This window comes from Ailuropoda melanoleuca, chromosome 13 (genome assembly GCF_002007445.2).
Source record: "Ailuropoda melanoleuca isolate Jingjing chromosome 13, ASM200744v2, whole genome shotgun sequence".
NCBI lineage: Eukaryota > Metazoa > Chordata > Mammalia > Carnivora > Ursidae > Ailuropoda > Ailuropoda melanoleuca.
Genome location: NC_048230.1, coordinates 74057436 through 74083398, shown reverse-complemented (window position 1 = coordinate 74083398; position 25963 = coordinate 74057436). Strand labels below are relative to the sequence as shown.

The 25963-nt window shown below is 38.5% G+C and overlaps 1 protein-coding gene across 5 annotated transcripts in view; it reads right to left on the bottom strand.

Moving 5' to 3' along the window:
- Positions 1–25963, bottom strand: part of PTPRA (protein tyrosine phosphatase receptor type A) — a 92741-nt gene that overhangs the window by 53002 nt on the left and 13776 nt on the right. For 2 of the 5 annotated variants that reach the window (XM_034641858.1, XM_034641859.1), the window contains 3 exons: positions 12218–12296; positions 11076–11417; positions 2856–2882 (listed from right to left, as the gene is read on the bottom strand). In XM_034641858.1, the coding sequence (XP_034497749.1) occupies positions 2856–2882; positions 11076–11417; positions 12218–12290 (442 nt within the window). In that variant the 5' untranslated portion in view covers positions 12291–12296. Of the gene's footprint in view, positions 1–2855; positions 2883–11075; positions 11418–12217; positions 12297–21418; positions 21445–24298; positions 24455–25963 lie in introns of those variants that run through there. The other 3 variants (XM_002918774.4, XM_011224395.3, XM_002918775.4) reach the window with 3 other exon arrangements.

The window sequence follows — 25963 nt, the reverse complement described above, 5'->3', positions numbered from 1 at the left end:
GGCTGGCCCAGGGGAAAGCCCCTGCCACCCCCATTCCAGCTCCAGAGCTTCCTGCAGGATTGACTAAGGCCTTCGCTGCCTTTGCTCTGATCACGTGGCATCTCATGCCCTCTCTCTCCTCAATACTACTGCCTTCAGTGCTTTGCAGGTGCTGTAGGGAGAGAAAGTACCCTCCAGTAAACTTGCCATCTCAGAGTCTCTTCTCTCTAGAACAAAACTAATAAAACCGAGATGTAAAATTAGTGAAGACTAAAGAATAACTGGAGAGTGCACTCATGACCACTGACTTCATGGGGAAGAGGTACTCAGGAGATAATGCCAGAAGCGGATTTAATGAATTACCATATATTACACAAATCACCCAAATTAACAACAGTAAAAATGCTTTAAAAGAAAAGCTGGTTACAAAAGGAAAAGTATTGTTGTGATTCCTCTTAAATTAGGTAGCTAGGATAGACAAATGTATACAGACAGAAAGTAGAATAGCGATTACCAGGGGGTGGGAGAAGGCAGAAATGGGGAGTTACTGTTTAGTGTTTAGTTTAGGTTGGGATGATAAAGTTCTGGAGGTGGATGGTGGTGATAGCTGCACAACAATATCTTAATTTCACTGAACTATACAGTAAAAATGGAAAATTTCATATGATGTATATTTTACCACAATTAGAAAAAAAGCTAGTTCTACTGAATAACGTGGGATATATTTAAAAAATATTACACATGAGAAAATAACCAGTTTCTTAGACTTCAAAAGAAAGGAAGCAAAGTTGCCTGTCTCCCTTCATCTCTTTTTATTGCTTTCTGTTTTGACAATTAAAACACCAGCCATTGCTATTCAAAAGCATCCCAGAGACCAGTGCGGAAAAATTTATAATTTAATTCATCTGCATAAGACATACTTTGCTTAGCAAACCCATTATGATGCAAATATTTTATTTATTTTTATTTTTTAAAAAGATTTTATTTATTTGACAAGAGATAGAGACAGATAGCGAGAGAGGGAACACAAGCAGGGGGAGTGGGAGAGGAAGAAGCAGGCTCATAGCAGAGGAGCCTGATGTGGGGCTCGATCCCATAACACCGGGATCACGCCCTGAGCCGAAGGCAGACGCTTAACCGCTGTGCCACCCAGGCGCCCCATATGATGCAAATATTTTAAAATAATCTGCCTCGTTTCTCAGAAAGCATTTGGTTGTTTTTTTTAAAAAGATTTTTTAAATTAATTTATTTAACAGAGAGAGACAGCCAGCGAGAGAGGGAACACAAGCAGGGGGAGTGGGAGAGGAAGAAGCAGGCTCATAGTGGGGCTCAATCCCATAACGCCGGGATCATGCCCTGAGCCGAAGGCAGATGCTTAACGACTGCGCCACCCAGGCACCCCGAAAGCATTTGGTTTTAAAATTAGAATATGATATCAAAATTTATAGAAATACTTCTAAAGATCTGCTCTGGTAAAAATGTCATTACATTTGGAGCTTTAGATATTGCTGAGAATCTGTACATCTCTTCATTTTCCTGTTTGGTCAAAAGCAATTACAGAAATTTTTTTTAACTTGAAAGATATATATGCTAATATGTATTAATAGTATGTCACGATTAGCAATACTCTAGATAATTAAGGTAATTTCATTTTCTTTTAATCACAATATTGGAACTACTCAAATCCATGTTAGCTAACTAGGTAAAACGGATAATATTGGGGCAAGAAAAGGCTGAATGTTAAGAAAATACACACTATGTAGAGGAAGAAAGCAGAGATTATATGTTTAATCTTAAAGCTTATACCACTTTGACTTCTGACTTTAAGACTGGTTAAAAGAGGAGTTTTAGAGAGCAAATAAGTTATCTATTGCAATATAAATCTATTAAGTCTACATTTGGTAGTGAGAATCTAGTAAGCAAATGTGAATAGCAAAGACACTACTTGATAGAATCTAGTTCCTGAGTTTAAGAAAGTGAGAGCTGGAAAATCACAAGAAATCTGTGCACAGAATAACACCTCACTAATCCTCACAAAATACAGTGGCAGATGGACAACACATAAAGGATTAAAGTATCTACTTTTCTGATTCAAATGCTCCCTTACTTGGTGGGAATTCATAAGCCTTCAAATGTTCTATTAATTATTCAGGAAAAACTGTGCATGGTTAAATAGTGGAATAAGAAAAAATAAAGCCTCAGAAAGCTCATTTAATAAAATAAGAAATCACAGGAGAAACACTGGTTCACAGATTAACATTTCCCAAACTCAAACGCAATGATCATTTCTTAGACTTCTGAATGATCTTTCTCTTACGCCCTCTGATGGTAGCCTTACTATTGTGCTAAGCAAAATGTGCACTACACGTAAGTACCCACGCATTCTGTTCTCTGGTGACCAGGGATTTGGAAGTACTGCTTAGACCACTGACACAGCATCTCTGGCCATAGGGACGTTATGCTAGAGAGGTGAAAACCCATAAAATCCATATAAAATGACAAAGGGTCGACACTTTATAGACTAGGGAAGACAACACAAAAAGTTAGGATGTTTATAGGCAATTATTGACTAGACATTAGGAATTAACTATGGTGTAGAAATTATGGCTTAATATCACCAAAGGATGATATTAGCAAGGTGACATGATAAAGCTGTTTTATTACTTGTTAAAAGACATCATAAATGTTAGAATCCATAATCTGTATTTAAAAAGTGAATATTTGTTTCTGTTACTCTTCTCTACAAGGTTAATATGGAAACAAGGGAAAGTAAACACAAAACCACACAGACGCACAAGGTTACCACAGACTGTGAGCAAACATGATGAATACTGTACACTATAAAGGGGACAACAGACATAAGGTGAGTGGCTCACCTCTTCTGTCCTTCGAGTCAGAATTACCTGTGTAATAAGTGAGAAACAGAAGCATTCACTCTCAAATTAAAGAAAAACATTACAATTCAACCTAAGTTAAGACAAAATAAGCTCCAGGAAAACAGATACTTTCTTCTTTATGTATGTTGGAGCTAGAATGAGGTACTCTCCACCAAATGGGAAAACAAGATTGCCCAGACTCACTAAACTTTAATCAGTGATTTGTCCTTCTCTCGGAGTGTAAAAACCACACAACATCAATCTTCATAAAAAGTACAAGAATACAAAAAGAAATACAAAAACAATAGTATTAGAGGTCTTTATGTCTTTTAGGCCATTAAAATGCAATAGCACAAAATTAAATTAAGGATATAAATTATAAGACCTAAACGGTAATAGGTAATATAACCAGTATGAAAAAAAAAAAAATCTAACCAGTGTAGACCAAATTCTATATATTAACAGACAAAACTTTTCCAAAGGCTTGTGGAATAGCCACAAGCCCTTATAAATTATTCCCCATTACAGAAATAACACAGACAATATTCTTTTATCTTGACGCAAAACTAGAAATTAACAAAGAAAACCTCTGAAAATTAAAAGAAAAGCCAAACTGTAAAATACCTAAAAAATAATAAAATCACTCCTGTGGCAGAATCCACCAACTCTCCCCCAGTAATAGCCTCTTCTTCTTGCTCTTGGTACAGAAACCCTGTTTTGTTTTGTTTTGCTTTAGCTGAGCACAAAGCTGTCTGGCTAGAGACAGTATTTCTAAGACTCCTTTGTGCCAAATATAGTTATATGAAGAATTCTAGGCAATGGGATGTAAGCAAAAGTGATAAGGGTAACTTATGGATCACAGCCTTTGGAAAAGAAATTGTCCCCATTTCCTCTGTTCCTCCTTCCCAGGGGCTGGAACCAGAACCTAATGATGAGAGCTATTTCTGACCAAGCAGATGATGGCAATTTTGTTAGGACGGCAGAACTGGTAAGAAAAAAAGAACTTGGGGGCACCTGGGTGGTTCAGTCGATTAACTGGCCGATTCCTGATCTTGGCTCAGGTCATGATCTCAGGGTTGTGAGATAGAGCCCCTCATCGGGCTCCGCTGTGGAGCCTGCTTAAGATTCTCTCTCTCTCTTTCTCTCGGGGTGCCTGGGTGGCTCAGTCGGTTAAACATCTGACTCTTGGTTTCAGCCCAAGTTGGGCTCTGCACTCAGCGTGGAGTCTGCTTGTCCCTCTCCCTCTGCTCCTCCTCCTGCTCTCTCTCTTTCATGCATAAATAAATTAAAAAAAAAAAAGATTTTCTCTCTCCTTCTGCCCCTACTTCCTTAAAAAAAACCAAACAACTCAGTCCTTGATGAGGCAAAGCCCTTCTGTCTAGCTCTGGAATGTGAGAGGGGAGAGAAAGATACTTTTGTCTACTTAAGTCACTGAATTTTGGTCTTTATCAGAGTAGTTTAGGCTGCACCGTAACTAATACAACTGCCTATTAGAACACTTAAGGGATATGGCTAAAGCTGTGCTTATAAAAATTCATAGCATCAAAAAAACTAATTAACTGGGAAGAATGAAAATAAAAACAAGTTAACCATTCAATTCAGGAAGAAAGAAAAAGCACAAAATAAATCTAAGAAAAGTAGAAAGGAAGAGTAAGAATAAAAAAGAAATTAATGAAATAAAAACTGAAAAATGGTAGAACTAATAAATATACAACAGCAGACTCTTCGGAAGAAAAAAACTGTGAAATATATAAATGCTTACCCAACTCAAGCATGAAAATGGACATAAATATATAACAAATATTAACAGCTATGTAGGAAATTAATCTTAAGAGATGACTTTTCCTTAAATCCATTCAAGTAATTTTGAAAACATGAATGAGTTGCATAGTTTTCTAAGTTCATTTTTCTGTGAAGCAAAACAAAACACTGACAACTAAAACCTATCAAGGGGCGCCTGGGTGGCGCAGTCGTTGAGCGGCTGCCTTCGTCTCAGGGCGTGATCCCGGCGTTCTGGGATCGAGCCCCACATCAGGCTCCTCCGCTGGAAGCCTGCTTCTTCCTCTCCCAGTCCCCCTGCCTGTGTTCCCTCTCTCGCTGGCTGTCTCTGTCAAATAAATAAATAAAATCTTTAAAAAAATAAAACCTATCAAAAATAGCACACATACATTAAAAAAAAGCACACATATAAAGGAAACACTCAGACCAATTTAATTTAGAAATAACTTACAAATGTCAATGGAAAACCCCAAATACAGTAGTATCAAACAAATTGCTACAGTTCATTCACGGAAAATACAACACAACCAAAGTAGGGTGTTTTCGCAGAAATGTAAATAGTTCAAAGTTAAAATGACTCACCATAGCATATTACAAAAAGAAAAAATCATAACAATCTTGCTCATTGATGCTGAACAGACAACTGGCAAAATTTAACACCCATTCTTGACGTGTATGCTCTTTAAAGCAGGAATAAATTAATAAAACCTAAACATGATAAATGTTTACCTCAACCCAAGAGTCAGCACCATGGTTAATGGAAAACCACTAAGAACATCCTCCGAGAGTCAGGTGCAAGACACTGCGTCCTAGTATTATTCTGAAGGTATTCACCAATTCATTTAAAGAGAAAAAGTAAGAGACGGGTTTGAAGATTTATGATAATCGAAAAAAATTATGTCAAACACTGAGGAAATTTATTAAGATGACCAGGATAAAATATACCTACAAAGTCAATAGCTTTATGTAGTACACCCAAAACTAAAATAATGATCTAGATCAATTATATCTCAAAAAAAAAAAAAAAAAAGGTCAATAGCCTTCATAGTCCCAACAGCAGCCAGTTAGAAGACACAGTGGAAGAAAACACTCCATTTATACTAGCAACAAACAAAACACCAAAATAACAAAAAGGAAACCTCTGAAATATCTAGAAATAAGCTGAACAAAACATGTGCAACATCAATGGCAAAAACTTTAACACTTCCAAGAAATACAAAGTAAGACTTAAGCAAATGGAATACACTGAATTCTCGGACAGAAAGACTTAAACATGGGGCGCCTGGGTGGCTCAGCTGGTTAAACGTCTACCTTCGGGTCAGGTCATGATCCCAGGGACCTGGGATCAAGCCCCACATCAGGCTCCCTGCTCAGTGGACAGCCTGCTTCTCCCTCTCCCTCTGCTGTTCCCCCTGCTTGTACTCTGTTTCTTTAATAATAATCTTTAATAATAATAAAAAGGACAGACTTAAAGATGTAAATCGCCCCTATTAATCTATAAATGTGACATGATCAATAAAAACTTCTCTCCTGCTATGTAAGTTGATTATAACATCCATAAAAAATAATCAAGAATTGCTAGCAAAATTCTGAAAAATAAGACTAATAAGGGATGACTAACCTTATCAAATATTGACTATTTTACAGTTACAATTATTTAAAACAGTGGGGTTCTGATACAGACAGAGAAAATGATTAACAGAAAACACAAATGCCAAGAAACAGAACTCAGATACATATGGGAACCTTAATACATATCAGAATTAAGTATCTGATAAGGTAGCATTTCTTATCAGTGAAGAAAAATATAGATATGCATTAAAAGCTATTGGGATAAGTCGTTAACCATTTGAGAAAAAAACAGATCCATAGCTCACACTTCACATCAGAATAAATTCCAGATGGATCAAAGATTTAAACACATACCCACATGCACATACATATACAGAAGAAAGAAACCGTAAGGCTAGAAGAAATTGTAAGGAAAATAATTTTGTAATACTGGACTAAGAAAAGCCTTCCTAGGGGTGCCTGGGTGGCGCAGTCAGTTAAGTGTCAGGCTCTGGGTTTTGGCTCAGGTCATGATCTCAGGGTCCTGGGATCAAGCCCCACCATGGGTTCTGTGCAGAGTCATCTTGAGATTCTCTCTCCGGCTCCCTCTGCCCCTTCCACTTGTGTTCTCTCTAAAGTAAGTCTTTAAAAAAAAAAAAAAAAAAAAAAGCCTTCCTATATATGATCTAATACCGAGAAAGCATTTAGTTAAACTGATTAATTTTTTTAATTAAAAAATATTTTGAATTGCTTATGATAGTTTCTGCAATGAAGAAAAGCTAGATGAGCAACTGGGGAAAAATATTTGCAACTTTATCATCGGCAGGCAAAAGTTCGTTTACCTAACATTAAAGATCTTTCTGTAAATGAGTCAGAAAAACCTGACATTCTAATAGGAAAACCGCGCAAAGGATACCAACAGAGTTCTTAGAAAAAGAAATACAAGTGATCTTTCCAAATATGGAAAGATGCTCAACCTCACTCAGTAAAATGCAAATTATTATTATTATTTTTTAAAAGATTTTATTTATTTTTGACAGAGATAGAGACAGCCAGCGAGAGAGGGAACACAAGCAGGGGGGAGTGGGAGAGGAAGAAGCAGGCTCATAGCGGAAGAGCCTGATGTGGGGCTCGATCCCATAATGCCGGGATCATGCCCTGAGCGGAAGGCAGACGCTTAACCGCTTAGCCACCCAGGCACCCCAGTAAAATGCAAATTAAAGCTACACTGAGATGCTAATTTTCACCTGTCAGACTGGCACAGATCCAGAAGTTTGATAATTTACTGCACTGAAGACAGCAGAGGAAAACAGGCACTTTGACACACTGTTTATAGGAATAAATTTCCCAACAGAGGAAAATCTGGCAATATCCACCAGTTTACAAATGGATACTTAAAAACAATTTATCCTACCAATATTCTCATATATGCTTGAAATGACAAATTGTACTGAAAACAACCTTAAAGTATACTGATAGAGAAGACTGGATAAATACATTAAGGTATAACCATACAATGAAGCAGCTCTTTACTGTAATACAGAACAAGTACGACAGCCTAACGAAAAAAAGTAATGTGCAGAAATATACACAATACGTATCTGTATCATTTGTGTTATAAGAAAAGGAATATATATATGTAAATATACATATATAAAAGGAGAAAACAGAGACTCAAAGCAAAGGTCAAAAGGAGAGAAAAATTTAAAATAAAGAATTAATCTAGGACATGTCCAATATCCAAATAATAAGAGTTTTAGAAGAAGAAAACGGAGAAAATGGACAATGGAAGAAAATTTCCAAATTTAAGAAAAATTTCCCAAACTGAAGAACCAAAAAGTTCCAGAATCAAAGAACCAAGGCTCTAAAGGTCCTATCAAATATCCAGCATAATGAATGAAAAAGACCCGCATCAAGACACATTGCCATGAAACTTCACGACACTAATGATAAAGAAAAGATCTTTCAAAACACACCAAAGTGTGATTAAGAATCAGGATAGCAATAGAATCCTCCAAGCCTGGGAATTAGGAGTCAGGGCAATGCTTTCAACATTCTGGAGAAAAAAAATACATCCTCAAATTCTATACATAGCCCTACAGACATTTTTAGACATGTAAGGCCTCGTGCAATGTACCTCCCACGGACCCCTATCTTAGGAAGCTACTGGAAGATACGTTTACCAAATGATGGGGTAATCCAAGAAAGAGGTCAATATAGAAGTCAGGAAGCAAAGGGAATTTCCAACATAATAGAGAAGGGAAATCCCACATCAACACCTGGGCAGCAGCCCTGATGATCAAGCCTAGACTTGAGTAAAACAACGGACAACTCAGGAGGAAGATCTCTAGGAAAAAATAAATAACAGATTACCTTACAGATCTTACTTTACTGAAGACTGTACTGAGAGGCTATGGAAAGTATGAGAAGAATTGGCTAGTAACAGGAAAAAAGAAAACTAAAACAGAAATATAAGGCAACTGGGGCACTTGGGTGGCTAAGTCGGTTAAATGGCCAACTCTTGGTTTCAGTTCAGATCATGATCTCACGGGTCGTGAGACTGAGCCCCATGATGGGCTCCATGTTCAGTGGGGAGTCTGCTGGAAGACTCTCTCCCTCTGCCCCTCCCTCCACTTGTGTGTGCACAGCATGCTCTTTTTTCCTAACAAATAAAATCTTTAAAAGTCTTAAAAAAAAAAAAGAACTATAAGGTAATTATAAAATCCAGGAAAAAATTGTACAAGAAAAGAAAAATCATCACATTATACTTCTAGCTCAGCGGGGAATAACATTACATTTATAATAATATAAAACATCAAATACTTATTTAACCAAAACTTATGATGTAACGATTATAGGAGGATGGGTGAGATAGTAGTGATGAAGAGGACGGGGTGGGGGGGTTCAGGTTTTGACATCCTAATGTACCATAAAGGTTTCCTTGTGTTTTACTGATCTCGAAAAAGTCACCAATGAAATGTAGTCTCAGTCTCCCCTGAAATGTGTTAACTGTACAATAACCGGCTTCTAAGTTATGGCATAATTTAGACCGAAGTCAGATAATGGAAACTCAGTTCCCTAACAGCAGCGTGCAAAGACCGCAAAAATAAGAAATAGGCTTAACTTGCCACTTGACAGCCCTGAGATCTAAGACAAATCATTTAACCTCTAAAGTCTTACATTAAGCATTTATTAAAGATCTCTAATTATCCACGGTCATGTCACAGAACTGGTAAATGAAGACGGTACACAACAGAAGTGAAGAACACAGGATACAAAGTCAGGCCTGGGCTACTGTCTCACCTTTCCCACTGATTAATCCAGCTTGTACAAGTTATTCTGTCTTCCCTCCTGAAGTAATGGCCATAACTCACAGCAAGAAATACATTCTACACTGTTAGTATGTGTTTCTGTATAACTGAAACAAAAGTTTCACAAAATAATATATGGAACACAAAAAGAATAGAAATGGAACAGGACCACCCATTTAAAACAAAACAAAACATGATAGCCCGCTAAACTGATTTCATGAATTGGTCATGACCTGTACTTTGAAAAATACTCCCTAAGTTACAGTTTCATCATTGTAAACCTCCTCCACCTGCAAAACATAAAACAGAACCAACTTCAGCGGATTCATAGGATACTTCATAGGATTACTCTATAAAACTCTCAGTACAACGCCCACCACTTGCTTGCCACGTGCAGGCGTGCACTGTAAATGCTTTATCTGTATCAACCCATTTCATTCTGATATTCCTCTATGAGGTAAGTATTATTACTATCACTCGTTCTGATTTTATAGATGAAGAATCTGAGGTACAGAGGTTAAATAAACTTGCCTATGGTCACACAGCCAGTGTATGGCAGAGATGGGATTCAAACCCAGTAGTGTGGCTCAGTAGACTGTGCTCTTAATTGCAAATGCTGTATACCATTTATAGCAGAAAAATATGGGATTAAAGCAGGCAGGTGCAGCGTCTGGGTTGTACAGTCCAGCTAAAAGCGGTCACCTGTAGTAGCTAAATGAGATTCAATTCAGCAAATACTTTCTGAATGCTCCCCATTAGCGAGATGTGATACTAATCTAGGGGTCCTCACCATCTAACAGGGAAGAAATATGAGCCAAGGGGATGAGACCACGGAAGAGGGAACAGTGATTTTTGCTAGAAAAGGAATGACAGTTACACAGCTGTCAGAGAACAATTTCCTCTACTCCTCACAGCGGCCCTCTGAGGGACCCCCCCCTCTTTTACAGACCAGGACCCTGAGGTTCCAAGGGGTCAGAAACTTGCTCCGCCCACCTGGTCTCTGACCCAGGGCTGATTCTATCTTCGGTGCCACTTCCCATTCAACCACTGATGGACTGAAGGAAAGAAGTGGGCTGGGCTGAGAGGCCTTGAACAAGCTGACACTACAACTTAACTGTTTCCCTGAGCTCCTCTAACTCCACCCCTGGCCACAGGGTTCCCATTCCCTATCTCTTATGGACATCCAAACCCATTCTCCTTCCCACCGTCTCCATGGGTCCCTTCTTTTCAAGACTAATCCTATTACTCAGTTTCTGCAGCCTTTCATCTACAGTCTCTTGCATCATCAATTAGCTCCCCTTTCTCTTGTATTTTCAAACTACTTCTTCTACCTTTAACACTCAAGCCTCCCCAGTCTAACCAGAATGGCCAGGCAAAGCAGGATATCCTCTAGAGTATTTCTTCTTTCCTCTTAACTCTATGTTAAACAGATATTCCTGAGAATTCTCTATATCTGAGTTTCATTAGTTTGCAATTTTAATTATTTCAAGAAATTTTCTGGATAGAAAACACAAAATAATAAAACAGTGAGCAACCTCGAAGAGGAAAAGAAAAAACAAACAGAAATCATTCCCAGTACCTGAAGGAGGGAAAGTTTCTGGGGTGGTGGCTACAGTGCTGGAATTCCCCTCCGAAGGTTCAGTGCTGGCATCTGTGAACTGGTTCTCTGGAAGCCACGTTCCATTCGGTGCAAGTGTAGTGACTACAGAATCGGTACTTGCTGTTCTTGTGGTTCCATTGTCAGAGTCTGAAGAATTGACAGTGGTTACATAGGTGGGTCCCAGAGTTAGATTAGGGCTGAATGTTGGTGCCACAGATAGAGAAGTTACTGAAGAAGTAGGATTTGAAGCTTTGGTCTCTTCTTTGACTGATTCTGCTGTCGATGTTTTCACAGATCTTGTAACGCCTACTGAAGGTGAAACTATAAACACGAAAAAGAAAGAAAAGAAAAAAGAAAAGGAAAGGAAAGGAAAGAAAAGAAAAGAAAAAAGAAAGAAAAAACCCCATGAAGAGTGTGATAGCTCAAAAGTTATGAGACACAAAGCAGCAAGCGTTAATAAACTCTCAAACAGGGTGGCTCAGTCGGTTAAGTGGCCGACTCTTGATTTCAGCTCAGGTCATGACCTCAGGGTCCTGGGATCAAGCTCCACGTCGTGCTCCACCCTTAGTGGGGAGTCTGTTCGAGACTCTCTCTCCCTTTGCTCCTCCATCCTTCCCCCTCCACCCCGCTCACTCTCTCTCAAATAAATAAATTAACAAACAAACAAACTCTCAAATACCTGGAGACCTATGAAAGACCAGACACACACACACGCACGCACTCTCTCTCTCTCTCTTATCTAACACTGGACCCTTTCTACCTTTCTACCACCTCCAAAGGACTCCTGTTCAAGGGAGGAAAAAAATGGATTCATTACCTTTTTCCTCAGAATCAATACACAGGAGTCTTAAGTAGCAACTTTTTTTTTTTAATTTTTCAGGGATGAACATACAATCTATTTATTTAAAGTAGTATATTGTATACAGAGCAATGCTGATCATTCAATAGGACTCAGAGATTTCCAAAGACACTTATTTTATACCATCACTTTTAAGTAAAACTTAAATATTTTTTCCTTCTTTAATACCACCCATGTCTCCAATTTTAGGTCATTAAATGTGTCATTAAATGTGAAAGCAAAATTCCATTCAGAACACCAACCTTATCAAATGACAATTTACCTGTGGTTGCATTGTTGGCACCTACACGTGTCAGACTACTGCCAAGCAGAACAAGAATGAACCAGGAATCCATGCTGACCTAGAAAAGAGACAGCCATATTAGATAAGGTCCTATATTATTGTAACTACGTCCAAAATACTCACCAAAAGAGTATTTTGGGTAAAATCTTCCCAGCAATAAAATGTACACACAGGACCAATGATCTTTTGGGAGTTTGATATGCACATTTCTCCCCCAAATCCAACTACTTAATTGAATCTTTATAACAATACCAATAAAACCTAATAACACACTTTTTAAAGCATGATTCTCAACTTTGGCTGTACTTTAGAACCACCAAAGAACTAAAAAATCCCCATGCCAGACTGCATCTCTGGGGGTGAGAGTTAGGGAGTGGTCCCGGGAAAAGCTCCCCTTGTGTTCGCCGTGTACGGCTTGAGCATCTTCAGCAGGAGCAGTATGGAGAAGGCAGGGTGACTGCATGAATGTAATGCTCTTTGAAACAGACCTCATAGAGCTGTTCCCAACCTTTATTTCATCTCAAACCACATCAGAGAGCCGTGGCACATTCCTACTTGTAATAGTGGTTCATTTGTCCATTCAGATTTTTTTTTTTAAAAGATTTATTTATTTGAGAGAGACAGAGACAGCCAACGAGAGAGGGAACACAAGCAGGGGGAGTGGGAGAGGAAGAAGGGCTCCCAGCAGAGGAGCCCGATGTGGGGCTCGATCCCAGGACCCTGGGATCACGCCCTGAGCCGAAGGCAGACGCTCAACGACTGAGCCACCCCAGGCGCCCCATGTCCATTCAGATTTTTGTGCCCTGCAGTAAGCTAGGTACTAGGGGAAGAACTAGGGAACAATACGCCCACACATCCCATCTTCAGGGGACTCACACCCTGGTGGTAACTGAATATGGTAGTGACGCTCCAAGGGAAGCAGGACATGCCTCTCCAAGGGGTACATGAGAATCTGAGGAAGGGTGGGGAGATGCAGGTGGATCATTCACAACCTAGGAGTTTGTCTCGGGTACCCGCAAGCATGCCTAGTAGGGAAATGGGTTCAGTAGATGACCTTCCCAGGGGGTAACCAACTAAGAGTTGACCACTTCCGCACTCTTCCCGCCTGACCATATTCTAAAATAGGGAAAGCATGCAATTCCCTACAAAAGGGTTAGAAAACAAATTGGAAGGCTGATTATTTGTATACATATCTATTTTTGATAAGAAACGGTTTGAGGAAAAATAACTATGTGTTTGGGGGGAGAGTGTTAGACCGTCACCTCATTCCACATAGCAAAAATAAAATCCAGATGGGTATAAGGACTAAATGCTTAAAAACACATTTTAAAAGGAAATAAATGAATATTTAATGTGAGCTCAGGATGAGGAAGGATTTTCTGATGTAAGAAATCACAAAGGTAAAAATAGCATAACTGACGATAGAAAAAAAATAAAAGCTACTAAATGTAAAAGAAATCAATCATAAATAATGTTCATGAATAGGGAGACTCAATACTGTCAAGATGTCAGTTCTTCCCAACTTGGTCTATAGACTCTATGCAATCTCAATCAAAAGCCTAGCAAGTTATTTTGTGGATTTTGACAAACTGATTCTAAGATTGTAAGAGGCAAAAGACTGAGAATAGCCAACTCAATACAGAAGAACAAAGTTGGAGGACTATCACTATCTGACTTCAAGACTTGCCATAAAGTAACAGTTATCAAGACAGTGTGGTACTGGTAAAAGAAAAGAAAAATAGAGCAATATAACAGAATAGAGAGCCCAGTTACAGACCCACATAAATACAGTCAACTGATCTTTGACAAAGGAGCAATGGCAGTACAATGGAGCAAAGACAGTCTTTTCAATAAATGGTGCTGGAACAACTGGGCATATGTTTACAACAACAACAAAAAAAACTGGACATAGACCTTATACTTTCACAAAAATTTATTCAAAATGTATCACAGACCTAAATGTAAACACAACACTATAAAACCCCTAGAAGATAACATAGGAGAAAATCAAATGACCCGGTATGGTGATGACTTTTTAGGTATAACACCAAAGGCACAATCCATGAAAGAAATAATTAATAAGCTGGACTTCATTCAAATTAAAAACTTCCACTCTGCGAAAGACAATGTCAAGAGAACAAGAAGACAAACCACAGACTGGGAGAAAATATTTGCAAAAGGCACATCTGATAAAGGACTGTTATTCAAAATTTATAAGGAACTCTTAAAAATCAACAATTAAGAAAACAAACCAATTAAAATATAGGCCAAAGACCTTAACAGATACTTCACTGAAGAAGATATAGAGATTTCAAATAAACATATGGAAAGATATTCAACATATGTCATTAAGGAATTGCAAATTAAAACAATGAGACACCATAACACATCTATCAGAATGGCCAAAATCCAAAATTTTGAAAACACCAAATACTGGTGAGCATGTGGAGGCAACAGGAACTCTCATACACTGCTGGTGGGACTGCAAAGTGGTACAGCCACTCTGGAAGACAGTTTAGTGGTTTCCTACATAACTAAATATTCTCCATATGACCTAGCAATTGTGCTCCTTGTTATTTCCCCAAGGAAGCTGAAAACTATGTCTACACAGAAATCTGCAAATAGATGTTTATAGCAGCTTTATTCTTAATTGCCCAAACTTGGAAGCAATCAAGATGTCCTTCAGTAGGTGAATGGATAAAGAAACTATTATTACAACCAGACAACAGAATATTATGTAGCACTCGAGGATATGAGTTATCAAGCCATGAAGAGACATAAAGAAACTTTAAGTACACATGAGTAGGTGAAAGAAAGCAATTGGGAAAAGCTACATACTATATGATTCCAACTACATGATGTTCTTAAAAAGGCAAGCTCCTGGAGACAGTGACTGTGGGGCTAGGAAGGTGGGAGGGAATGAACAGGCAGAGAATTTTTAAGGGCAGTAAAACTATTCTGTATGGTAATACAACGATAAGTACATGTCATTTTCTATTTGTCCAAACCCACAGAATGTACAACACCAAAAGTGAACCCTAATGTAAACAAGACTTTGGGTGATAACGATGTGTCAATGCAAATGCACCTGCCATAGTAAGTGTAACTGTGGTACAGGATGACAAGTGTGGGAAGCTGTGCCTGTGTGGGGGCAGGGAGTATTTGGGAAGTCTAATTTCTGCTCATTTTTACCATGAACATAAAATTGCTCTAAAAAAATAAAGTCTGGGGCGCCTGGGTGGCGCAGTCGTTAAGCGTCTGCCTTCGGCTCAGGGTGTGATCCTGGCGTTCCGGAATCGAGCCCCACATCAGGCTCCTCCACTAGGAGCCTGCTTCTTCCTCTCCCACTCCCCCTGCTTGTGTTCCCTCTCTCACTGGCTATCTCTCTTGGTCTAATAAATAAATCTTTAAAAATAAATAAATAAATAAATAAATAAATAGAATAAAGTCTGTTTTTAAGAAGGGAAATAAACTAGGAAAATTGTCACAAATAAGACAAAGGATTAAAACAAGAAGTTCTATCAATATGGAAAACATTAAGACCTCAATTTTGAAAAATCTAAAGAACCTAAACATAATTTACAGAAGAAAAAAACAAACGGCTAAGAAAATACATGAAAAGTGTTGACCATCCTATTAATGAAAGGAATATAATGACGAGAGAACATTTTTGCCTTTCAAATCAGAAAAGATCAATCATATGAAATATTCAATGCTGGCAAGAGTCTCATGAAAAGGACTCAACACTGGTGGGAAGGGCCATTAGCCTGTAACAACAAATTCCTTCCCAGAAAGATTATACAAGAATCTTAAACATGTCCATATTGTTTTGTGACCCATTTCCAAGGTTCTAGTATGAAGTAAATGTAAATAATCTGAAACTCAGACTAAAATGATACAGAGATATTCACTAAATGGAAAAGCAGAAACAATCCAAATACCCAGCAGCAGGGAAAACAGGAAAAAGTTGAAGTAAGTGCTATGCTGCTATTCAAGATGATATACTGCTACTATTCAAAATGCTATCTTCAAAGAATTTAAGGAAATGGAACAAGCCCTTCATTTTTTTAAGCTTAAAAAAACAGATCAAAACGGAATATACCATACGATCTCAACTAAATTCACATACCATATGATCTCAACACATTCATATGTGTATGAATGTATATGCATGAAAGTAAAACTAGAAGGAAAAAATCTGTAAACATTTAGCATAACACTTTATGATTTTTATTCTTTATGTTGTACTTTATCCTCTCAATTTTAAAAATGGAGAATATTTTTACAAACAATAAAATTAAGTTAAAAAGAAAACCGGTTTCGCTTACAGAGCATGATTATATGAATCAAAACTAAAAGGAAACTGCAGAAGAAAGACGCACTTCACCTGAGAGGCTCCAAGGGAAAAGAACGAGTGTACAGTGAATGGCAAGTTGGAGAGGATTTGTACTGGTAAACTGGAGAGTGAGAGGTATGTCAATGTAAAAAGATCCATGTCACTAACAAGGTGTATCTACAGACCACACCCAGGAACACTGTATTCAAGGCCTCATTCTTCAAGGCCTCATTCTTCGCAGAGGATATAAAGACCCTCAGGCAAAAATTCCTGTGACTTCCTGCCTCCCAGATGAAACTGCATCCATACCTAGGCTTTCTTCCTTCCTCTTCCAGCCTCCAAATCTTCCATTCCAAGTATCCCAGAGCTGCATGTCAGGAAGGAAAACTGAGGTTTCCTCACTTTTCAAAGATCTCATACGCAAACCATTCTTCCTAGAGCCTGCTTTAACAGTTCCTGTTCTTGAAGGTGCTCATCACTGAAGACACTGCAATGTGGCTCACAGTTTTCTTCCTATCCCCAAGTCCCAATACTTTCCTGGAAGTCAGTTCAACATCCTCACAGATGACACCCACCACAATTCTTATCTGGGCCAGCCTATGCGTTCCCTGACTTCCTCAACCCCAACAACCTCATACTTCTACTCCACTTGAGCCACCCATGACAAAGGCTCACTCCAGGTTCTGTTATCACCAGGAAAAACTCATACTGAGTCTTACCTTCCCACTCTCCAACCACACTCCCTATCCTTGCAGTTCCTTCTCTTTTATGTGTACCACACCTGTTCTTGGGCCTCATCTAGGCTTCTAGTCCCTTGAACCTCTCTCTAATTTTTTACTTTTATCCAGTATCTCTGTCCTATTTCCTTCTTCACCCAACCCAGAAAACTTGGTGTCACTATGCTAACATCCTAAATTCCTTTGCTACATTGTTCTATTCTACCTACGTGGGGAGAAACAAAAATAGTTTTTAAAGGACTCCTACAGATTAATAAAAAAGGAACCAACAATCCAAGCCTGAACTAATCCAACCATCAGCCCTACACTTGGGACTGCCAAATGCTGCTTAAGAAAATCAAACAACTGATAAGGCTGATATCACTTCTGCGTCGACGTCGACGGAAGTCCAAACAATTTCTACAATCTTTCTGTATTTCCTTACTCCGCTCTCTCCAATTCTCCATAGCAGTGATTTCAAAGAACCTTCTCTCCTCTCCAAGCACATCCTCCCACACCCTTGGCTGTTGGCCTTGCCTTCACTTCAGAGAAAATAGAAGCTATTGGACTGCATGATATCCATAACTCCCAGTAAACGTATTTACAAATTTCCTCCTTCTCTGCAATTCCTCTCAAGAATCTCAGTCATCAGTCCTCGTCCTGTAGATAGATCGCCTACCACCATCTCCTAGCTTTAACTCCTCCCTTTCATAATAGCATTTAAACACAGAACTTCTAAAAGAAAAGAACTCCTTTGACTCTATATCAATCCTTCAGCTAGCATTCTCTCTACTCTGCTTTGCAGCCAATTTTCTCGAAAGAGTTGTCTCCATGGCAATCTGGCTTCTTTTCCCACCATTCCACTAAAACAACTAACTACTTCTTTATTTTTAAAGAACGAGCTCTTCAAAAATATTTCTAACTCATTCACAAATGTCTTATTTCCCAATATATAAAGGACTCCTACAGATTAATAAAAAAGGAACCAACAATCCAAAAGAAAAATGGGCAAAAGGTATGGAACTGACAATGCACAGAAAAGCAAATGCTTCTCTTAAATATATATATTAAAAAATTGCTTAACCTCACTCATGGTTAGAGAAATCCAAATTACAGCTATATCATGATACCAGTTTTCACCTATCAGACAGGCAAATATAAAAAACTTTAACAACAATGCACTGGCAAGGGTTTGAGTAAACAGTTTCTTTCACATGATCTAAAACTATTTAGCAGAACTACAAAAACACAAACCCTTTGACACAATTCCACTTGAGATTTTTACAGATATACCCATACTTTTAAAGTGCCCTATGTACAAGGTTATTCAATGCAGCACTGTTTGCAATAGAAAATCACTGGAAATAACCTGAATGTTTACCAACAGGAGAGGCAAATGTGATTAAATAAAGGATGGCAGGGACACCTGGGTAGCTCAGTCGGTTAAGCATTTGCCTTGGGCTCAGGTCATGATCCCAGGGTCCTGGGATGGAGTCCCACATCCAGCTCCTTGCTCAGCGGGGTGCTTGCTTCTCCTTCTGCCTGCTGCTCCCCCTGCTTGTGCTCGTTCTCTCTCTCACCCACCCCCGACAATAAATAAAATCTTAAAAAAAGAATGGCATATTCATAAAACGGAATAGTATGAGTCCTGTTAAACAGAAAGAGGAAGCTCTTTGGAGATCATTTCATTTCAGTACACAAGACACCTTTTGATTTTGAACCATCTTAAAAATAACCTTTTCAAAAACTTAAATTAAAATTCATGGGGCAGGGGAGCCACTGGTATTTCTCTCTCCCTCCCCTGCCCCCCGCTTTCTCTCTCTCTCTCACACACATACAACCTCTTTGTTAAATCCCTCCATCTCCCTCTGTCACATCCGATTTAACTGACACCCCATATACTCCAAAATTCATCTCTTCCCCACACCTCTCTCTGAACTAATTTTAAAAGCTGGTTCTATGATAAAGATCTAGCCTTAGATGAATACAGATACAGATGAATGGTTAAATAGTTTGAATCCAAGGGAAATATGTACTATCAAATGTCAGATGGAAACTAGCACTGCCAGCTGTAGTCTGCACAGTGCCAGAAACCCTGTATACAAATTCCAATAGTGGGAATGGTTTTGCCTTTCACAAAATGATTTTTAGGATGAGCTACTATTTGTGATATTTTTATTTCATTTTAAAAATTAGTCTGTCTGGCAGCTTCTTATAAACTAAATTTACACCTACTACATGACCCAGTAATTCTACTCCTATATATTTGCTCAAGAGAAATAAAAACATATGTCCACAAAAAGACTAGCACAAAAATGTTCATAATAACAAAAAACTGAAAACCACCCAGGTAACCATCAATAAGAGATTATATAAACAATGGTATTTTCTGACAATGGAACATTAACAATGAAAAGAAAGAATTACTGATACACACAACATGAATGAATCTAAAAAATATCATGCTGAGTGAAAAAAGCCTTATACAAACGAGTATATCATGTATGATTCCACACATGTGAAGTTCTAAAACAAGGAAATTCACTCTATGGTGGAGGGGCACCTCACTGTCTTGGTCAGTAGAGCATGTGACTCCTAATCTCGGGGTTTTGAGTTCGAGCCCCACATAAGGCAGAGAGATTACTTAAAAATTTTTTTTAAATTTTTTCTGAAGACTTATTTATTTGTTTGTTTGTTTATTTATTTATTTGGAGAGCAGGTGGGGGGGCAGAGGAAGAGGGTGAGAGAACCTCAAGCAGATTCCACACTGAGCCCAACATGGGGCTCAATCTCACAACCCTGAGATCATGACTTGAGCCAAAATCAAGAGTCAGACGCTTAACCAACTGGGCCATTCAAGTGTCCCCAAAATTTAAAAAAAAAAAAAATTTTTTTTAAACGATTAAAAAACTAATCTATGGTGGAAAAAAAATCAGAACAATGCTTGCCTGGGAAAGAGATGGAAGATTTACTGGAAAGGAACATGAAGGTACCTTCCTGGACAACAGTAATATTCTGTATTTTGACAAGGAAATGCACTTGTGTATTTGCACATAAATTTCACTTCTGAAAATTATTCTACCCATAAATTAGTATCATAAATGATATGCAAGCTTAAGTATTTGGGAAGAAGTGTACTGATATAAGCAATTTACTTTGAAATACATTAAAAACAGTATGAATGATGGATGAACACAGGGACAGTGGACAAATACACGATAAAACAAGTAGAATAATATTAATTACAGAGTCTAGGTGGTGGGGATGGACATAAAATTCTCTCAATTTTCTGTATATTTGAAAAATTTTATAATAAAAGGCTGATAAAACAATCAGTTCAGGGAGAACTGGCACATTACGGTATTGAATTTTATAATCCTGGGACAGTATTTTCTCCATTTACTTTTTTTTTTATGTTCTTCAAAGTGTTAACTGTACTTATTATTGTATTTTTGTACTATTCATGTCTTCCTGCATTAATTCCTGATTATGTTACATTACGCCGCCATTGTGAATGGAATCTTTTTAATTTCAGCTATGAGGTATAACTGACATATAAATTATAAGATACTTAAAGTGTATATCATGGAGATTTGATATATATATTCAATGTGAAAGGTTCCCCACTATCTAGTTAATTAACACATTCATCATCTCACATCTTTTTTTTTGGTGAGAATGTTTACATCCTACTTTCTTAACATATTAAATTATACAATACAGTGTTATTAACTACAGTCATCATGTTTTACATTAGATCCTCAGACCTTATTCATCTTCAGGCTGAAATGAATGGAATCTTTTAATGTTATTTATTAAAACACAGCTTTTGTTATACAGGAAGGACACTGGTCTACTTCCCTTTCATAAACTACTCTAAAATAATAATAATAATATGCTCATTAAAAGAAATACAGAGGGATATAAAGCAAAACATGGGTCTCATTCACCTCCTGCCAGTCCACTTCCCAAAAGTAATCACTCAATACTTTCTTCTATATCCTTTTAGAAATTTTCTATGCTATACCAGAATATAACTATACATTTTTTAAAAAGATCCATAAAAAGGATATTACACATACTACCTACAGCTTGCATTTTTACTTAAAAAATAAATCCTGGGGGCACCTGGGTGGCTCAGCCGTTGGGCGTCTGCCTTCAGCTCAGGTCATGATCCCAGGGTCCTGGGACTGAGCCCAGCATTGGGCTCCCTGCTCAGCGGGAAGCCAACTTCTTCCTCTCACACTCCCCTTGCTGTGTTCCCTCTCTCACTGTCTCTGTCAAATAAATAAATAAAATCTTTAAAAAAAATAAAAAATAAATCCTGGACATCTTCCACATCAATACATCTAGCTACCTTTCTTTTCAGTGGCTACACACAGTGTTTCATGTCTATATATCAGTTGTTTTAACCAGTCTTTCTGTTTGCTTTTATTAAGCAAGAGTTAATTGTATATGATTTCTTTCTCTGTCCCATACATCATTTTTGATTAGGCAAGACTGGCCTGAGTAAAGACAGAATTATGTATTTCAGGAAAGCCAAAATAATGGAAGAAACTCAAACTTACACAATGTTCATTTTTCAAAAAGCACTTGTGAATCATAATCCTTTGGTTAACTGTGAGTTAGAGAATAACTGCGCAGGGAGGCTCTGGGAGATGAGTCATGAAGTCTGGGCAGTTCCCCGATTTATCAGACACAATGGCACACACATTGTGTTTTCTCTCCTACTCTACCACACCCAGAAAAGGGGCCAATATACAATCCTTATTTCATTACAAAAGCATTTCTTAGTTTAAAAAAATTGGTTCCACTGCACATACGTTAGGGTGCTCAGTCAGGAACATTTAACACTCAAACAACAGAGGAAAACGAAGATGCCACTGACAATACTTAAAAGCCCTAGGATATACGACAAAGTTCTGAAAAACTGTAACTGTTGCTTTCCTGATTTTGAGGGTCTAAGAGCATTTCTTAAATGTTCTTAAAATTCAAATTCAGCATAGATCAGAGACATTCTGTCTACGGATACAGGTGGAGGCTCTGCACTTAGTGGTGGAGACATGGATGGTGGGTAGTGCCCACTAGCTGTTAAATCACTCACACTTGCCCTTCCGTCTCAAAGCCCCACGTGCACTGAACACTCTGTGTGCCTCCTCTCACTTAACCCTCCCCAAATCTATGATGCTGATACTGGTATTACTGCACTTACTGTGTTGTGTACCTTTGGGGATGGGGGTGTTTCTCTTGAACTACAGAAATCTTGGATGTTAACTTTATAAGCAATTATAGATCCTTACATGCATTTCAGGGGTAAATTATTCCAAATATACAACTTGCACCATTACAGGCATACTGAATATCTTCTAGAGGAAAGATTCCTTTGGCTTCAAGCCAAAGAGAAACACTCCTTGCCCAATCATACACTCCCTGTCACTGGACCCTGAGAGGTCCCGAGAGACATGCCATCCTCTCCTAAGAGGAAGAAGGAAGAAAACTGGGTGCTAATACTAAGGGAGAACACGCCCCTTCCTAAGTTAGTTGTAGACAAGTGAGTGACTAAATCCTGGCCAAGGAGTTACAAGCTAAAGCGTATGATGAGATTTCTAGAAGGTGGTTTTAAAGGGAAGGAAGGGGGCGCCTGGGTGGCACAGCGGTTAAGCGTCTGCCTTCGGCTCAGGGCGTGATCCCGGCATTCTGGGATCGAGCCCCACGTCAGGCTCCTCCGCTATGAGCCTGCTTCTTCCTCTCCCCTCCCCCTGCTTGTGGTTCCCTCTCTCGCTGGCTGTCTCTATCTCTGTCAAATAAATAAATAAAATCTTTAAAAAAAAAAAAAAAAATAAAGGGAAGGAAGGAGTTCCCCTATCCTCCCTCCTATAATCTGGAATTTAGATGTGATCATTGGAACCCCAGCAGCCATTATGGACCCTGAAGTGACCTAAGGATAGCAGAATAGAGAGCGAGCTAGAAAGAAATCAAGTTCTCTGATGATATTAACTGCCATACCAGTTCTGCTTATTTTCAGATTTCATATATATGAGAAGGAAAAAAACCTATTTTCTGCTCTATACAACCAATTCCAATCCTGATACAACCAGTTATAAGGAATAAGATGACCAACTCTTAATGTTATGACTTGTGATGATCTAGGAATGGGAATGATGAAGGTGCTCTGGAATGTATTTTTCTCAGCCCTCCTGCTAGTAAGTACAATGCTGCATCCATTTGCTAAAGACAAAATGTTTCAAGGAATCAATATTGTGAAGCCCCCACTAGCAAAGGAAAGCTCAGCCAATCTGCACATTGCCCAGAGTGTAGACTTTGGCTGTGATAGCTTCCATTAAGAGAACATCTATTCCAAGTTAAGCATTCAATATTCAATATATTAGTGCTGATAAAATGTGATCAAGTGTCAGGTACAAATTATCTCAATATTTGGCATTTTATTTCAGTTAAATCTCATAGCAACTCTACAAGTTACATACTCTTCTTAATTCCCATTTTGCAGATAAAGAAATTAAAAGTGATCACATAGCTGTTAAATTGTGTAAGTAGAACTCAAATTCAGGACTACCTGACTTCTCCTCACAAATCTTATCATGATTTGATCTTTTAAAAGTGTAAAGACTAGGGGCGCCTGGGTGGTGCAGTTCATTAGATGACTGACTCTTGGTTTCGGCTCAGGTCTTGATGGTGGGGTTGTGAGCTCAAGCCCCAAGCTGGGCTCCATGCTCAGTGAGGAATCTGCTTAAGACTCTCTCTCCCTCTGCCCCTCCCCCCCAAAAGAAATAACTAAAGCTTTAAAAAAAAAAAAGTGTAAAGACTAATGTAGAAACATAAATCTTCCTAATGCCAACTAAAACTAATTGATTATTACTTCCATTTTATAGGTTTCTAAGCAAAGGGGCAGTGAATGTTTTAAATGTGCTCACAGTAATCAATCACTGATTTTCAGATATTCAATATATATGACTGTTTAAGTACTAGTCTTGATTTAAGTAAACTCACCTCTTTCACGGAGATGAAGCTCTCGGGGAGAAAGATATGTATTCCACTCTCAGCCTTAGTGAGGATGTCCCCCACGTGTGGGAGAAACAAAGAAGTGGCAGCTAGGAGTGTTAAGCTCTGCCCAGGCCTTCTCCTAGAGCTGTTCAGGTTCTCTGATTTGAGAAAAAGGCACCTAGAAGGAGGATTCAATTCCTTCAGCTAATTGTTCACTCAATCAACATTCTATTATTTATTATTAAGAGCAAAAACTATTTTTGCAACTACAATCCTTGGTTGCCATTATGTGCTTGGTACTAGTACCAGGCATTCTATACACTTCAATGCATTTAATCCTCACAACCACCTGATGAGTTAGATATCGTTTTTCCATTCTACAGATGAAGAATCTAAAGATCACAGAGGTTAAGGAATTTCCTCAAGGCCACATACCTAATGAGTGGCTATTAGGATTCCAAGTCAAGGCTTTTAAACCTCCAAAGCTCATGTCCTTGCCTTCACACTTTACCTAATGCTGGGAATACCACCAGACAGATTAGCTTTAGACACTGTCTTCCAGCCAGTAGTAGTTTCCTAGCCAGTAGGGAGGCACAAATAAACAATTTGTTCAAACTCTGAATTATCACCTGCCAAAAATAATGTTAGCTGATTAACATTAAGGTGAGGTGGTGAAGGAATTTCAGGGGAGGTAATGCTTGAGCTGAACTTGAGAGGATAAAGAGTAGTGAGCTAAGAAAATGGTCAGAAACAGTCTTTCAAGTGAGAGGACTTGGAGGCTTGAACAAGCCTATCTGGTTCCAGGAATGGCAAAGAGCTGGGTAAGGACATCAAGTAAGATGTCAATAAGTATTACATTAAGTATAAATAAGCATTAAATGAATGTGAAAATGAGAGACATGAGAAGACTGGGGTCTGTGAGGATATGTGCAGGTACTGTAGGCAGTGAGGTGACCAGAAGCAGTGATCAGATTCCGGAGGGGCTTATAGGCCACAATAAAAGTTTTTAAAGATTTATTTTATTTGAGAGAGAGAGAGAGAGAGAGTGTGTGTGTGTATGTGTGCATGTGGGCGTGCCAAGTAGCGTAGGGGGCAGGGGAAGAGGATCTCAAGCCAACTCCGAGCCAAGCACAGAGCCCAACGCAGGGCTCGATCCCAGGACCCTGAGATCACGGCCCCAGCTGAAACCAAGAGCCAGCTGCTCAACTGACTGAGCCAACCAGGTGCCCCCACGATAAAAAGTTTTGATATTGCAATGAAAACATTAAGGAACCACAAAGGCTTTAGCACAAAGAGAATGACTGGAACAACCTGGATTTCAGAAACAATGACAGCACGGTGGCGGATCAACTAACTGGTGGGGTTTGAGGTTAGGAGGGCCACTGACTGAAGCCTTCAGGAGTAATCTAGCCAATAAACCAGGAGGACTTCAGGGCAGGGCAGGAGTATCTAGGGACTGGTAAGAGGATTTACAGGGCATGACACTGTGATTTATAAGAAATATATATAAATGTACAGACTTGGCAAATCACAATGTTGCATACCTGAAACTAATGTAACGTTCTGTGTACCTTCAATTAAAAAAAAGAAATTATATATATATATATATTTGGTCATTCAGATGACCAAAATATATTTCTCAGATACATTTGATCTTCATTCACAGTTCCT